The sequence below is a fragment of the Onychomys torridus genome, chromosome 15, assembly GCF_903995425.1.
Source record: "Onychomys torridus chromosome 15, mOncTor1.1, whole genome shotgun sequence".
NCBI classification, from domain to species: Eukaryota; Metazoa; Chordata; class Mammalia; order Rodentia; family Cricetidae; genus Onychomys; species Onychomys torridus.
The window spans coordinates 47,799,531-47,813,452 of record NC_050457.1 but is presented as its reverse complement, the minus strand read 5'-3'; the positions used below and the strand labels follow the sequence as shown (position 1 = coordinate 47,813,452).

The 13,922-nt window shown below is 36.6% G+C and overlaps 1 protein-coding gene across 2 annotated transcripts in view; it reads left to right on the top strand.

Moving 5' to 3' along the window:
• Nipbl (NIPBL cohesin loading factor) overlaps positions 1-13,922 on the top strand; it is a 167,182-nt gene that overhangs the window by 141,247 nt on the left and 12,013 nt on the right. For both annotated transcript variants that reach the window (XM_036206987.1, XM_036206988.1), the window contains exons 33-42: positions 691-799; positions 2,341-2,477; positions 5,453-5,593; positions 5,793-5,886; positions 6,274-6,428; positions 7,471-7,561; positions 10,137-10,310; positions 10,675-10,865; positions 12,219-12,326; positions 12,749-12,949. In XM_036206987.1, coding sequence (XP_036062880.1) covers positions 691-799; positions 2,341-2,477; positions 5,453-5,593; positions 5,793-5,886; positions 6,274-6,428; positions 7,471-7,561; positions 10,137-10,310; positions 10,675-10,865; positions 12,219-12,326; positions 12,749-12,949 — 1,401 coding nt within the window. The remainder of the gene's footprint in view (positions 1-690; positions 800-2,340; positions 2,478-5,452; positions 5,594-5,792; positions 5,887-6,273; positions 6,429-7,470; positions 7,562-10,136; positions 10,311-10,674; positions 10,866-12,218; positions 12,327-12,748; positions 12,950-13,922) is intronic.

Here is a 13,922-nt window from a genome sequence, read left to right as displayed (position 1 = left end):
AGCCTTTCCTGGAACTCACTTGGCTGGCCTCGAACTCACAGAGATTCACCTGCCTCTGCCTCCCAAGTGCTGGGATTAAAGGCGTGCGCCACCACCGCCCAGCTGGTTTTACTTTTTTACTATAGGTAAGCTTACCTCCATCCTCTTCATTGTTCTTCATAGTATTTTTAAGCTCATCATCTTAATCCTTTGACAAAGAATGAAGCAGGAAAAAGAAATCTGCCAAAGAATATGCCATTATGTTTTATAATTGCAAAGCTTAAGGTATAATTCACATGCAATTGTTAATTATTTAGAATAATTCAGCTACCATTGGATAGTGATTCTGTGGTCTTGGCTGGCATGAGAGAGAAAAGTTTTCCTGCATCTCTCCAGTGTTGGGCCCTGTTCACAGCAGTTTAAATACTTTGTACTAAAATTGTTGACTTTGCAATTGCTGATTTATAAGATATTTTAAAATATGTCATGAATTTTTGCTTTGTCTTTTAATATTAAGAACTGAAAAACAGGTTGGGGATTTAGCTCAGTGGTAGAGCACTTGCCCTGGGTTCGATCCTCAGCTCCGCATACAAAAAAAAAAAAAAAACAACTGAAAAACAAAATGCTTATTGATATGTAATGCATGAACATTATCACTATTGCCTGATAAATAATTTTACTGGGATTTTTTTTATATGTATACATATATAGTTGTTGAAGTCTGAAGAGGATTCTTCATATAAACCTGTGAAGAAAGCTTGTACTCAACTTGTTGATAACCTAGTTGAGCATATTCTTAAATATGAGGAGTCTCTAGCTGGTAAGACAATTTATATATTGGTCCTTAATTAATTTTATGAGATTTTTAAGTATTAGCCCTTTTCTCAGTTTTACCTCTGCTTGCCTGATAACTGCATCACTTTTAAGAGTAATTTGAGTTTCATGATATAAATTTCTGTTTGATAATTCATTTTAGATTATGTTGTAAGATTACCTAGATCAAACTAAACAAATCTTATCTGTTCTACATATCTCTCATATGTATTTTAGATGTCATATTGAATATAAATGAGGTCCACAGCCCAATATGCGTTTTAATGGCATCACAAAAGTATTTGGTATTATTTAAATTATAGAAAACTTTCAAAGAAATTGTAGTAGCCATTAAAATGTTGTTAAAATATTATACTACCTTTCTTTTTGGTTTTTTTGAGACAGGGCCTCTCTGTGTAGCTTTGTGCCTTTCCTGGAACTCACTCTGTAGCCCAGGCTGGCCTCGAACTCGCAGAGATCCACCAGGCTCTGCCTCCCGAGTGCTGGGATTAAAGGCGTGCACCACTACTGCCTGGCCTAATATTGTTTCTAGTTGTTTACAAAATTTTCTCAATATTTAATGTTTAATTTATTAAAATTTCTCAATCTTAATTTCTAATCTGTTGAAATTTTTAATGTAAGTTAAGTACTTAATATTTTACATTATCAATTATCTTATGTCAGTCACAAATCTGGTCTTCTTTTATCAAAAATTGTACAAAAAAGATATTATAATTGGTACCTATTACTTAAAAGCACAAACTATTAATATTACTTCCCATTTTCTGATGTATGTAATGAGGAGCAGCAATAAACCTCAGCTATTCAATTGAAGGACCAACTTCCTCTAGTGGAGATGTCATTTACTGCCCCTAAAGGAATTGTAGATATCCTTTCTTTTCTTACACAGGGCTTATTGTTGTTTTTCTTTAAATTTTTCTCATTTTTCATGTGTGCATTTTTTCCTTTTCTATTTTTCTCATCCTAGGATTTATTGATGTTATTAATATCCGTTAATGTTCAACATTGTTCATCATCTCTTAAAAAGTGTATTTTTTAAGAACCAAAGTATCTCCTAACTGGCCTCATTTGAACAGTATTTTGTGTATCTGCATAGAACATCGATCGACATTCTCTTTGTCACTTCCATAATTTAACATTCTCACCAGTACTCTTTAAATAGAGTATCATGTAGCTAAATTGTTTCTGTCTTCTCTCATTTGTTTTCCTGTATTCACTTCCATTTATAGACAGAACCAACTTATTCCCAAAGACTCTCCCTGAACTTTCCATCTTCATTCTCCTTTTAAACTCAGTCACATCCCCTTCCAGTGGAACTTGTCTTTCTTAGTAAGACGTCTCTACTTGGTCTTTATTGTGTAGTGTTGTGCCCCAAAATGAAATACAGGTAGTCTAATGTCATAAGAAATACTGATGCATTTTAATAAGGCCCATACTGAATCTGTTGTGTTGAGTAAATTCAGTAATTTTCTGTCTGATTTTCTCTACTTTGTCTTATTTTAGTGTCTTATTTTTCTGTTGTTTCAGATTCAGACAATAAAGGTGTGAATTCTGGAAGATTAGTAGCTTGTATAACCACTTTGTTCTTATTCAGCAAAATAAGACCCCAACTCATGGTTAAACATGCCATGACTATGCAACCGTACCTTACCACTAAATGTAGTGTAAGTATAAATGCTGTCTTTTTAGTTGGTTGGTTGGTTGGTTTTTTCAAGACCTGCCCAGGCTGTTTTGAAACTCGCTCTGTAGAAATCTGCCTCCTTCTGCCTCCCGAGTGCTGAGATTCAAAGCATGTACCACACACCCAGCGTGTTGTCTTGTTTGTTCTTTCTCGCGTACAACAGGTACTAAGTACTTAAATTTAGAATTCACATGTACTACACATTCTCACTGACAGATAATCCGTGTCATTGACTCAGATTTACATTCTAATGCTTGTTACAAGTTATCTAAAAACTTCAACAATTAAAATCCAGGCTCTATGTCTCTGTTAGTTCTTACACTACCCCCTTTGTAACTGTTTAATAAATGTTGTAGCTCTTGTTAAGAACTCAAAAGTGAATAATAAAGGCAGAAATTGTAATTTGAAGAAACTTACTAGATTTTGGATTCTTAATATGTAAGTCATTTGTCATAATATATTTTATTACTTTTATTATAAAGCAATATGTTGAATATGGAACATCTAGTATCATATTAGAGACATTGATGTATTAACATGCTATGTTCTCCTAAAATAAAATGAAAATTCACAAAATATTTCTTAAATAAAAATAGTGTAAATCAAATGAGATTTTTTAAAATGGGATGTATAGCAGCATAGTAAATTGTGATTTCTTACATATGCTAAATTTTAAAATGTTCTAGAAACTTACAACTCTTACTTTTCTTGTATACTGTATTCTAAAGATCTAACTTTAGTAGTTTTCTCTACTAGATTTGTTTTCCTTCTGTTATCAGGTGTTAAGCAATTTTCTCTTAATTTGTAAGTTTAAGGATCAAGAAAAGTAATAGAGAATAAGAAATTATATATTATATAAATTATATATAATAATATACTACTGTTTTATATATACTATTTCCAAGACACTAATTCCATCTAGGAGCCTATTATAGATCCAGAAATAACTTAGCTTCAAATGTAATCTGTAGCTAATAGTTAAGCTCATGTCTGCTTAACTCTGTGATCAGATACTTTGGGGAACTTTATATTGTCTCATTTACTTTGTCAAACACTAAAATCCTTAATCCTAAAGAAAGGAAACTAAAGCATAGAAAATATAAATAGCTTACTTCGTGTCACATAGCTCCTCAGTGCCAACAGTATAATTTAGTGCCATACTCTCCCTCTAGAATCTTAATATAAACATACTCTGACACACTTTGAAACATTGTTGCATCATTTTATTGAGCAGATTCCCCTGATACACACTTTGAAACATTGTTGCATTCATTTTATTGAGAAGATTCTCAGGAATAGGTTCACTATTGCATTGAAATATTTTTGGGTTTTTCTGTTTGCTTCTTCATGGGCTTTGTTTTATTTTTTACTTGGTTTTTGAGAGATCATTAGATAGGATCTTTAGCTGTTTTGAAAGGCAGTGCATAACTATTGGAATCATTTTTGTACCCTTTGCTAATCTAACAGGGGTAAAGAATAATTCCTTGTTGCTCCATTTCTAAGAAAGTTAAGCATTTTTCATATTGACTAGTTGTCCTTCTTCTTCTTTAAATTGACTACTCATGTAGTTATCCTATTTTCTTTGAATTGTGTGCCTTCTTTCAAAGTTTGAAAATTCTTCATTTTAGTTATTTACCAGGCATAGTGGCGCACACCTTTAATGTTTGAATTCAAGGCCAGCCTGGTCTACATAGAAAGTTTCAGGATACCTAGGGCTCTATGGAGAGGCTTTGTCTCAACAAAAGAAAAATATTAAGAAAATTTTTGGCCAGTAAAATAATTTACGCAAAACAAATACCAGTTATCTTTTGCTTGGCTGGATTAAAGGCACACATACAAAACCTTCTTTCCCTTTACAACCTGCCCCCAAAGCTAGTAATGTTTCTTTTAGAGAGAGTTAGCTGATTAGAGGACAAGTGGGAAAAGTTTGTGTTACAGGGCTGCAGAGGTGCTCTGTGGTTAAGAGCATTTGCTGATGTTCCAGAAGACCCAGGTTCAGTTCCCAGCACTCATATGGTGGCTCACAACTATCTGTGACTTCAGTTCCAGGGTATCCAGTGCCCTCTTACGACCTCCATGGGCACTAATCATGCACATGGTACATACAAACATATAGGCAAAATTCTGATACACATAAAATCAAAATTTTATCATGTGTTTATTTTTTTAATCAAAAAATTCTATAAGTATAAAATTAAAAATACTTCTAGCTAGTTCTGGGATAATAAATACATTTATTAAATAAAATATATTTAACACAGCATTTCTCAACTCCAGCACTAACAGAGCTGGATAATCCACTGTTGGTAAGAGCTCTCTCTTCTTGTCTTGTGGAATGTTCAACAGCATCTTTTGATCTCTGTCCAATAAATTCCACCTCCCACAGTGACAGCTGGAAATGCTCCTAGCATTGCAGAATACTTGTGGGTAGAGAATGGAGAACACAGTCACCACAGTTGAGAACTATTTGCTAATGACCTTCATCAAGAAGGTGAAGACTTAAATTCAAACTTAAAAACTGCCAGTCTCTATAAAATATTCCCCTACTATTTAAATATTTTGTTTTGAGGGGGAAATATGGAGCTGATAAGATACTTCAGCAATTAAGAGTACCAGCTACAAGCAACATGGTACACACACATACATACATTCAGGCAAACAATCATACTCATAAGATAAAAATAAATGAAATCCCAACATTATTTTAAGTGTAACAGCTTTAACATTATGAAGTGCCCCGAGGTCACATGGTAAATTATTGTTAGAGCTAGAGTGCAGACTGGTGATAATCTCTCAGCTGCTGCTTCTTTCAAACTTGGGTGGAGAGTTCCTTTCTAGTACTTTTAACATTTTACTATAACTTTACATACATAATGCTCTATTCTTATACTCCAGACATAAAGCTGTATATGGCTTCTTAAATTTTAGATATTCATAAGGCATTAATTTTCTTCTCAGACGCAAAATGATTTCATGGTTATCTGCAATGTTGCAAAAATCCTTGAGTTAGTTGTACCACTGATGGAACACCCAAGTGAAACCTTCCTTGCCACTATTGAAGAAGATCTGATGAAGCTGATCATTAAATACGGCATGACTGTGAGTAGTTTACCATCTCTGTATTGTAGTGCTTAAGACACAGATGAAGGTTTGTAGCATATTGCTATAATATGTCAGAGTTAAGTCCCAAGATCTTTTATTATATTTTAAGACAAATGTATAAGAAAGAAAAAATGACCATATATTTCAGCTGTGTTTTAGTTTTTACTTAAAGAGTAACGTTCTCTCTGTCTTTTAGGTAGTACAGCACTGTGTGAGCTGTCTTGGGGCTGTTGTAAATAAAGTGACGCAGAATTTTAAATTTGTGTGGGCCTGTTTCAATAGATACTACGGTAAGTTCAGTGCCTGGGCTTTCTAATCGTTTGCTGCTAAGTTCTGCAAATGTGTCTGCATCATTAACATATCTGATAAAGGAGAGCAGTGAGGAAATGAGTGTGTTCTGCAGCATCCACACTTAGAAGTTCTCTGTGATCTTTTGTATTCTCATTAGTTCAAAAGTTTCTCCCTTTAAAATGATAAGTTGTCTGACTGCTATATACATTACTATTTTAATATTTTTTTCTTATGTTGTTTTAGCTCTAAAGGATCCACACGTATTATAAATGTATTTAATACTTAAAACCTTTAATGAAAGTTAACTGTATTTTTATTAGTAATTGTTTAAACATAATTCAAAGATAAAGAGATTACTGTAATTAACTGCTACTTATCTTTACTAGGTGCCATTTCGAAATTAAAAAGTCAGCATCAAGAAGACCCAAATAACACTTCACTTTTAACAAATAAACCAGCACTTCTTAGGTCCCTCTTCACTGTTGGAGCACTCTGTCGGCATTTTGATTTTGATCTGGAAGATTTTAAAGGCAACAGTAAGGTAAAGATCCCAGTATTACTTAGTGTGCTGTAAAACACAGTCCTGTGACCCTGAACTAAGAATCAATATAATGACTTGGAAGGAAGCCGACAACACTAGAGAAGTTTACTGAGACTTTTGGAAAGAGCTGGTCCAAGCACAGTCTCTAGACATCCTGTTGATGAGCACTTTCTTACTCGTCAGTGATAGATTAGAAGTTTCCATGACCAATTATATCAGTTCGTTAACATAGGCACACTTTAGAACAGCAGGTTGTGGCACATACTTGTCACAGACTATCACATCAAATGCCACTATTCTAAAGTAAATGAAGAGACTAGAAAGGTGGCTCAGCAGCTAAAAGCACTGTCTGCTCTTCCAGAAGACCTCAGTTTGGTTCCCAGCACCCACATGGCAGCTCACAGCCTTATGTAACTCTAGTTCCTGGGGATCTGACACCCTCTTATGGCCTCTGCAGGCACCAGGCACACACATGATGCAGTCATACGTGCAGACAGAACACCTATGGAATTGATTTTTTTTTTCCTTCCCAGTGTTGTGAATCAAACCTAGCACCTTGCATTTGCCAGGCCAGTGCTCTGCAAGTGACCAACATCCACCGAAAAGTTCATGAAAATTCTCCTTGTTGCTTTTAGGCATCTCTCCCCACCCCATCCCACCCTCTTTATAGCTGGGAAATGAGGGCTGGCTAGATGGCTTAGCAGGTAGAGGAACTAGCACATAGACTGATTCCCTGAGGTCCATCCCTAGATCCTACAGGGTGACAGGAAAGAACCAGGTCTTTGGAATTAATTTTTCTGGCTTCCACACCACACTGCCACACGGGCACTATGGGGCCTGCACATTCTCAATCTCTCTCTCTCTCTGCCTCCCTCCTTCTCCTTCCCTCTCTATTTCTGTCCCTCTCGTCCTCCCTCCCTCTTTCTCTCTGTCTTCCTTTCTGCCTCCCTCCCCCCTTTCCTCTTTCTCACACATACTTGAGAACTTACTCTGACATTGAGTATTCTTCTTGAATACCTTTAATATGCACCCCCCCCCTTAGGTTAACATAAAGGATAAAGTACTTGAGCTGTTGATGTATTTTACGAAACACTCAGATGAAGAAGTACAAACAAAAGCCATCATTGGTCTAGGTAAGTCTAAATTTTTTAGTAGTTTTTAGCTCTTTGAGGGGTGGAGTAAGCTTTTTGACTATTGTAAGTCTAAGTTGTTGGGTTATTTAGACATATTTCTGTTGGCTGTGTGATCTGATGTGGAGAATGAAGAACTGGGGTTTAAGAAACCTGAATTCTGTCCCTGTTTCAGCCTGTGGCCTTTCTGGTAAAGTGTGATCAGGCCACTTCTCCCTTGGCTGGTTTCTTAGTCAGTGAAGTGGAGATAACAGTACTGTGTCTCATCCCTCCTTCCTAGAGCTAGATTAAGGACACCAACTGAGGCACTGTAGTCCTAAGGACATGTTGAAAAAATTGTGCATTTTGCATTTCTTAAAATGGTTCTTTCAGTGCAAATAATGTTGTTACATATATCTGCCACTTGTTAATGGACAGTCTGTGTAGACTTAATTATAGGAACGGTTGGGAGGCATATCTGGTCCATATTCCTTTTCCAGAAGCACTAGTGTAATAAAACATGTTTTGTAAGCAGCTCTATACAGCTTACCTGGAAAAGAATTAAAGTTTAGAGAATTAGAAACAGGAAAGTATTTAATTGCCTAATTAAATACTCTTTTTTAAAAAGGAAGGAAATCTAAAACTCTCAGGCCAGAGACCTGTAATAAATTTTTTTATTTATAAAAGGCAAAGAAAAAAGTATGTCCTATACTTGGGGTTTTATTGTTATTATGTGTTTTGTGCAAATACATATAAAAATATTCAGTAACTTAATGGTTGGAAATACTTTGATAGCATGTCAATGTTAATATTTAATATTCATGGGTAATCAATGATATTTGTCTTGAAAAAAGTGAGGCAAAAATGAAAAAAAGTAAGTTGAAAAAAAAAGTGAGTGAAAAGATTCTGAGTTACCCAAACCCTATTAAATCATGTTGATAACTTTATAAATATTTAAATATAATTGCCTTATTCCACCTCATTTCTTTCATAAATTACTTATAAGCCAGATGTGATTGTGGATGCTTTTAATCCTAGCACTCGGTGGGCAGAAGCAGGCAAATCTCGGAAGTTTCTCTAAGTAGACCCCAAGTTGGTCTACATAGGGAGTTCCAAGTCAGTTAAGATTGCATAGTGAAGTCCTCTCTCAACAGTACTTACAATAGGAGATACAGTAAAACAGTACTTACAGGAAGAGATACAGTGAAACAGTACTTACAGGAGGAGATACAGTGTTTACAGGAGGGATACAGTGAAACAGTGTTTACAGGAGGAGATACAGTGAAACAGTGTTTACAGGAGGGATACAGTGAAACAGTACTTACAGGAGGAGAGACAGTGAAACAGTGTTTACAGGAGGGGATACAGTGAAACAGTACTTACAGGAGGAGATACAGTGAAACAGTGTTTACAGGAGGAGATGCAGTGAAACAGTGTTTACAGGAGGAGATACAGTGAAACAGTACTTACAGGAGGAGATACAGTGAAACAGTACTTACAGGAGGAGATACAGTGAAACAGTACTTACAGGAGGAGATACAGTGAAACTGTTTACAGGAGGAGATGCAGTGAAACAGTGTTTACAGGAGGAGATGCAGTGAAACAGTGTTTACAGGAGGAGATACAGTAAAAATGTAAGCATCATTTATTAGTTAGAAGATGTGATACTACCTACATGCCTGTGTATATCCTTACATATTAACTGTAGATAATAAATTTTATTGAGTGACAAAGCCAATTATATTATGATAATTCAGAGAACAAATAAATGAAGTTTTAATTTAAGGAAGCAGCACCGTAGAACAGTCAAAAAGTTACATGGGCCATGGTTATCCTGTGTGACCTTGAACTAGTTGTCTAATCGCTCTGCTTTAAGTCTGGTGGTTTGGTTTTGGTATTACTAATTAATGCTTGCTGACATCAAGAGTCCATTTTCTCTTATTAAACATTTATCTATATTTGCATTGATAATTTTATTTTGCTAGTTATTAGTGGTTATAGTTAGCATTGTGGCCTCGATTTAGGGCCATTTGAGAGAATTAGGAAGATAATTTTAGTTCTGTTTTTAAATTCTGTTTCATCGGTGGATATATTTCAATATTTTTTAGATTGTCACTGTAGTACCTTCTATTAGGGGTCTGAAAAAAATGTTTACAGACATTACATCTTAAATCCTGACAACATCCCTCTGAGGTAGGCGGGTGGTAAATATTATTGTCCCCATTTTACAGATGGAGAATTGAGGCAAAGAGAGATTGTGTGACTCACCCAAGGTCACACTACAAGTCAGTGGTGGAGCCAGGAATAGAACCCAAGACTCCTGACTCCTAATCCACTCCCCTAGCCACTAGGCCCTGCTCCCTCCTCAAGGTTTCCTCTTGTGTGAAATTCTCCTTTGAAATGCAATTTCTTGTTTTTAATTCATGGGGAAAGAAGTACCTGCTCTAATGCTTCTCTAGGTAAGGCCACCAGCATATTCTTCCAGTCATTTTAAGTTTAAATTTTTGAAATAAGGAGCTCTTTATATAATTTGACATTTTCATTGTGTTCTATTTATCTTTAGTAGGAATAGATAAAGACATCTTTCCGTTTTTCTTAGGCTTTGCCTTTATACAGCATCCAAGTCTAATGTTTGAGCAAGAAGTAAAGAATCTGTATAATACCATTTTATCTGATAAGAACTCCTCCGTGAATTTAAAAATACAAGTGTTAAAGAACCTCCAGACTTACCTCCAAGAAGAGGACACGCGGATGCAGCAAGCTGACCGAGACTGTAAGTGAGCGCGGGCTCGTGATTGACAGTGCAGCTGTACTTAGCACACTGAAACCCCGCCTCTCAGAGGAGAGGGGGGACCGACTTAGTAAGCTGAAGTTCATAGGCCCGACAGTGTTCTTAAACTCTTGAAAACAATTACAAATGTAGGTGTCTGCAAGCATTAACACTTTCCAGGAGGAGGAGGGACTACAGTTCTTACTGTTCTCAAAGAGCCTCTGGCACGGTTGAGGACAAAGGATTGGGAACCACTTGAGCTGGCACATGATCTGTACCATTTTGTGGGTGTGAGTTGTAGACTCGGTCAGGAGTAGTAAGCCAAGTTAATTGACCTTGATGTGTTTCTCCTTTTCCCTCTTTGTAGGGAAGAAAGTTGCAAAGCAGGAAGACTTAAAAGAGATGGGAGATGTTTCCTCGGGGATGAGTAGCTCCATCATGCAGCTTTACCTCAAACAGGTGCTTGAGGCTTTCTTTCACACCCAGTCAAGTGTCCGCCACTTTGCCCTGAATGTGATCGCATTGACTCTGAACCAGGGTCTCATCCATCCGGTCCAGGTAAGCAAGTTTTATGACGAAAGCACTTACTGACAACCGGATGAACTGTGTGATGATGCCATGATGGGAACATCAATAATTCTTCATTCCGCTCAATAAAACCTATGTCCTGAACTACAGCGACAACTATTCTTACCCCCTCCTTTCTTCTTTCTTCTTCCTTTTGTTAAGAGTTAGCCTTACAACATTACCCCGGCTGTCTGTCCTCAACTCATGGACTTGAGTGTCCTTCTGCCTCGACTTCCTAGGTTGTCTTCAACTCTTAAGAACCTAAACTCTGAATACTCTCTTATGTTGCCACTGCCACAAAATACCTATATATTTATGTTAAACTTCCACTCTCTATTACTAGAAAATATCCTTTTCTCTCACTGGCTTTGATAAAATTCTTTTACTCAGATCCCTAAGAACCAACAATATGTAATCAGTGAAATCAAATAGGTTTAAGAGAATAATAAGCTAAATAGTATAAAGTTTTGTTCTGCCACAAAATAGTAGGCTCCATCATCTGAACTGCATTTTTCTCCTTAAATTGGAGGTAACATCAGGTGTATAGCATGTTAAAACTTTGCAGTGTGGTTGGGACGATAGCCTAAAAGGCCAGGTTTGTAACTCAGTGGTAGAGTACCTGCCTAAGATACTCGGATATTCAGGTCATGGCTTTGACCCCAGCATCACAAAAAGAAAAAGAGAAAAAGGAAAAAGAAATAAGGCCATGAAATGTTTAGTACCCTGAAGACTTGCATTCTCTGCTGATGTACTAACTACTATCAAATGGTCAGGGGAGGGTCACAAGCTATGAAACTTCCAGGGACTGTGAGTATTGTCTCCTTCTCCTCCATAGAGTTTATTCTAATGTACACTGATATATTGGAAAATGAATTTTTTCCTGATATTTTCTAAAACATAACTAAATGTATGCTTTATAATGTAAACATGAAGAAAATGGGTGTCATAAAACAGCACATCAAATATTTAGTCTGTTTTTCATCATTCAGAGCTGTAAAATCACTTTTCAACATGCAGTAGTATATTGAAACTTTTGCCTTTTTTAAATACTCAGAGATAGGGCCCACAAGAAGATTCAGTGCATAAAAGAAGAGGGTGTGTGTGTGTCTGTGTGTATGTGTGTGTGTGCCTGTGTGTATGTGTGTGTGTGACAGAGAGAGAGAGAGAAAGAGAGTCCTTTAAGTTAAAGCAAAGAAAGATTATCACTTTTCAAAGGACACCAAAACAATTAAAGAAGGTCTGTACTGCTACATTTTTATATCTGATGTACAAGCTTGACATTTGTTGAGATGCATACAGAATTTTTACTGCTGTGATGTCTTATAAAGGCTTTTTTTCTCCCAGTGTGTTCCATATTTAATTGCCATGGGCACAGATCCAGAACCTGCTATGAGGAACAAGGCTGACCAGCAGCTTGTGGAAATAGACAAAAAATATGCTGGATTCATTCATGTAAGTGCTTTCAGTAAATTAGTGTTGCTCTGATAAGCCATTGCTTCCAAATCATTATTATAGAATGAGTCACTTAATATTTTTCTTAGCTTACAACCAAGTTTGTTCCTCAGGGCGTTTATTCTAGCTTACAATTAACTAAGACTGGACCAGGGTGACTTTTCAGAAAAAAGTCAGGAGGCATGAACTGTAGACCCTGCTTTAACCTTGGCTGGCAATAACCTCTAGACCTTGGTTTTTGTATGTCTGAAATGATGGAGTTACAATAGAAGGTCTCTACTATTCCAGTACCTCATTCTGTGGTTTTTATTATTTTGAGTAAGGAAACCAAATAATGAAGTTAGCCTTGAATGTAATGTTCAGGGTCTACCTAATCTGAGTCTTAATATCCCTAATGCAAAGAAGGCCTTTATTCATTTCAGATGAAAGCAGTGGCTGGAATGAAGATGTCTTATCAGGTACAACAGGCCATCAACACATGCCTGAAAGACCCTGTCAGGGGTTTCAGACAAGATGAGTCCTCGAGTGCTTTATGTTCACACCTCTACTCCATGATCCGTGGAAACCGCCAGCACAGACGCGCCTTTCTTATTTCCTTACTCAACCTCTTTGATGACACAGCAGTAAGCATAAACTTTCTTATCGTCAAAAACAATGTTCTAGAGACTGTGTGCCTAAAAGAGGCATGACTTTTCAATATTACCATTTTGGTAAATGTCGTTGACTATGTTGTGTTTCCTTAACTTTTACTTAGTTACTTACAAAGTTCATGATCACAATGAAAAGGGGCATTTTACATGAGAAAAACTGTATTGAGGAATAAAATATGATTGTGTCTCTATAATGAATATCTTGGAAATTTTATCAGGGTTTTTTCCTTAATTTTTTACATTTCATTATTTTATATTTGGGTGTGGGGGGAGGGGTTGCCACAGTGTAGGTGTGGAGATCAGAGGCCAAGTTGTGAGAGTCACTTCCCTGCTCCCACCTTGTGCATCCAAGGAACTGCACCCAAGTCATCAGGCTAGGTGACGAGCTTCTCTCTCCCTCAAGCCGACTCACCAGCAAGTAACAGTCTCTATAAAAGTCAGCTGCATCATTTAAACTGTCACTGTGGGGATAGATCGTGAATACATGCATGCATACCTACATATATAAGATTGTTTCTGTCATTCTGTAGGACTCAAATATTGTTGGGAAATAATACAGGGTATTTTGGTTGGTTTTTTTTCCCTTCTATTTGTGTGTTTGTTTTGTTTTTTGTTTTTTTCAAGACAGAGTTTCTCTGTGTAATCCTGCCCATCCTGGAACTCGCTCTGTATACCAGGCTGGCCTCGAACCCAGAGATCTGCCTGCTTCTGTGTCCCAAGTGCTGGGGTTAAAGACATGTGCCATCATCACCTGGCTTAATAATAACACAGATTTTTAGTGCTGAGTTTTTCGTGTTGATTTTCTTCAAATTACACTTTTATGTAATTGCCAGTTGACATACATTGCCCAGGACCACTAGCCAAGAATGCAGAAAATCCTGTTCTTCAGGTTTATCTTTTTTAATTTACTCATTCATTTTACGAATACTTCTTTAGTACCTATTGT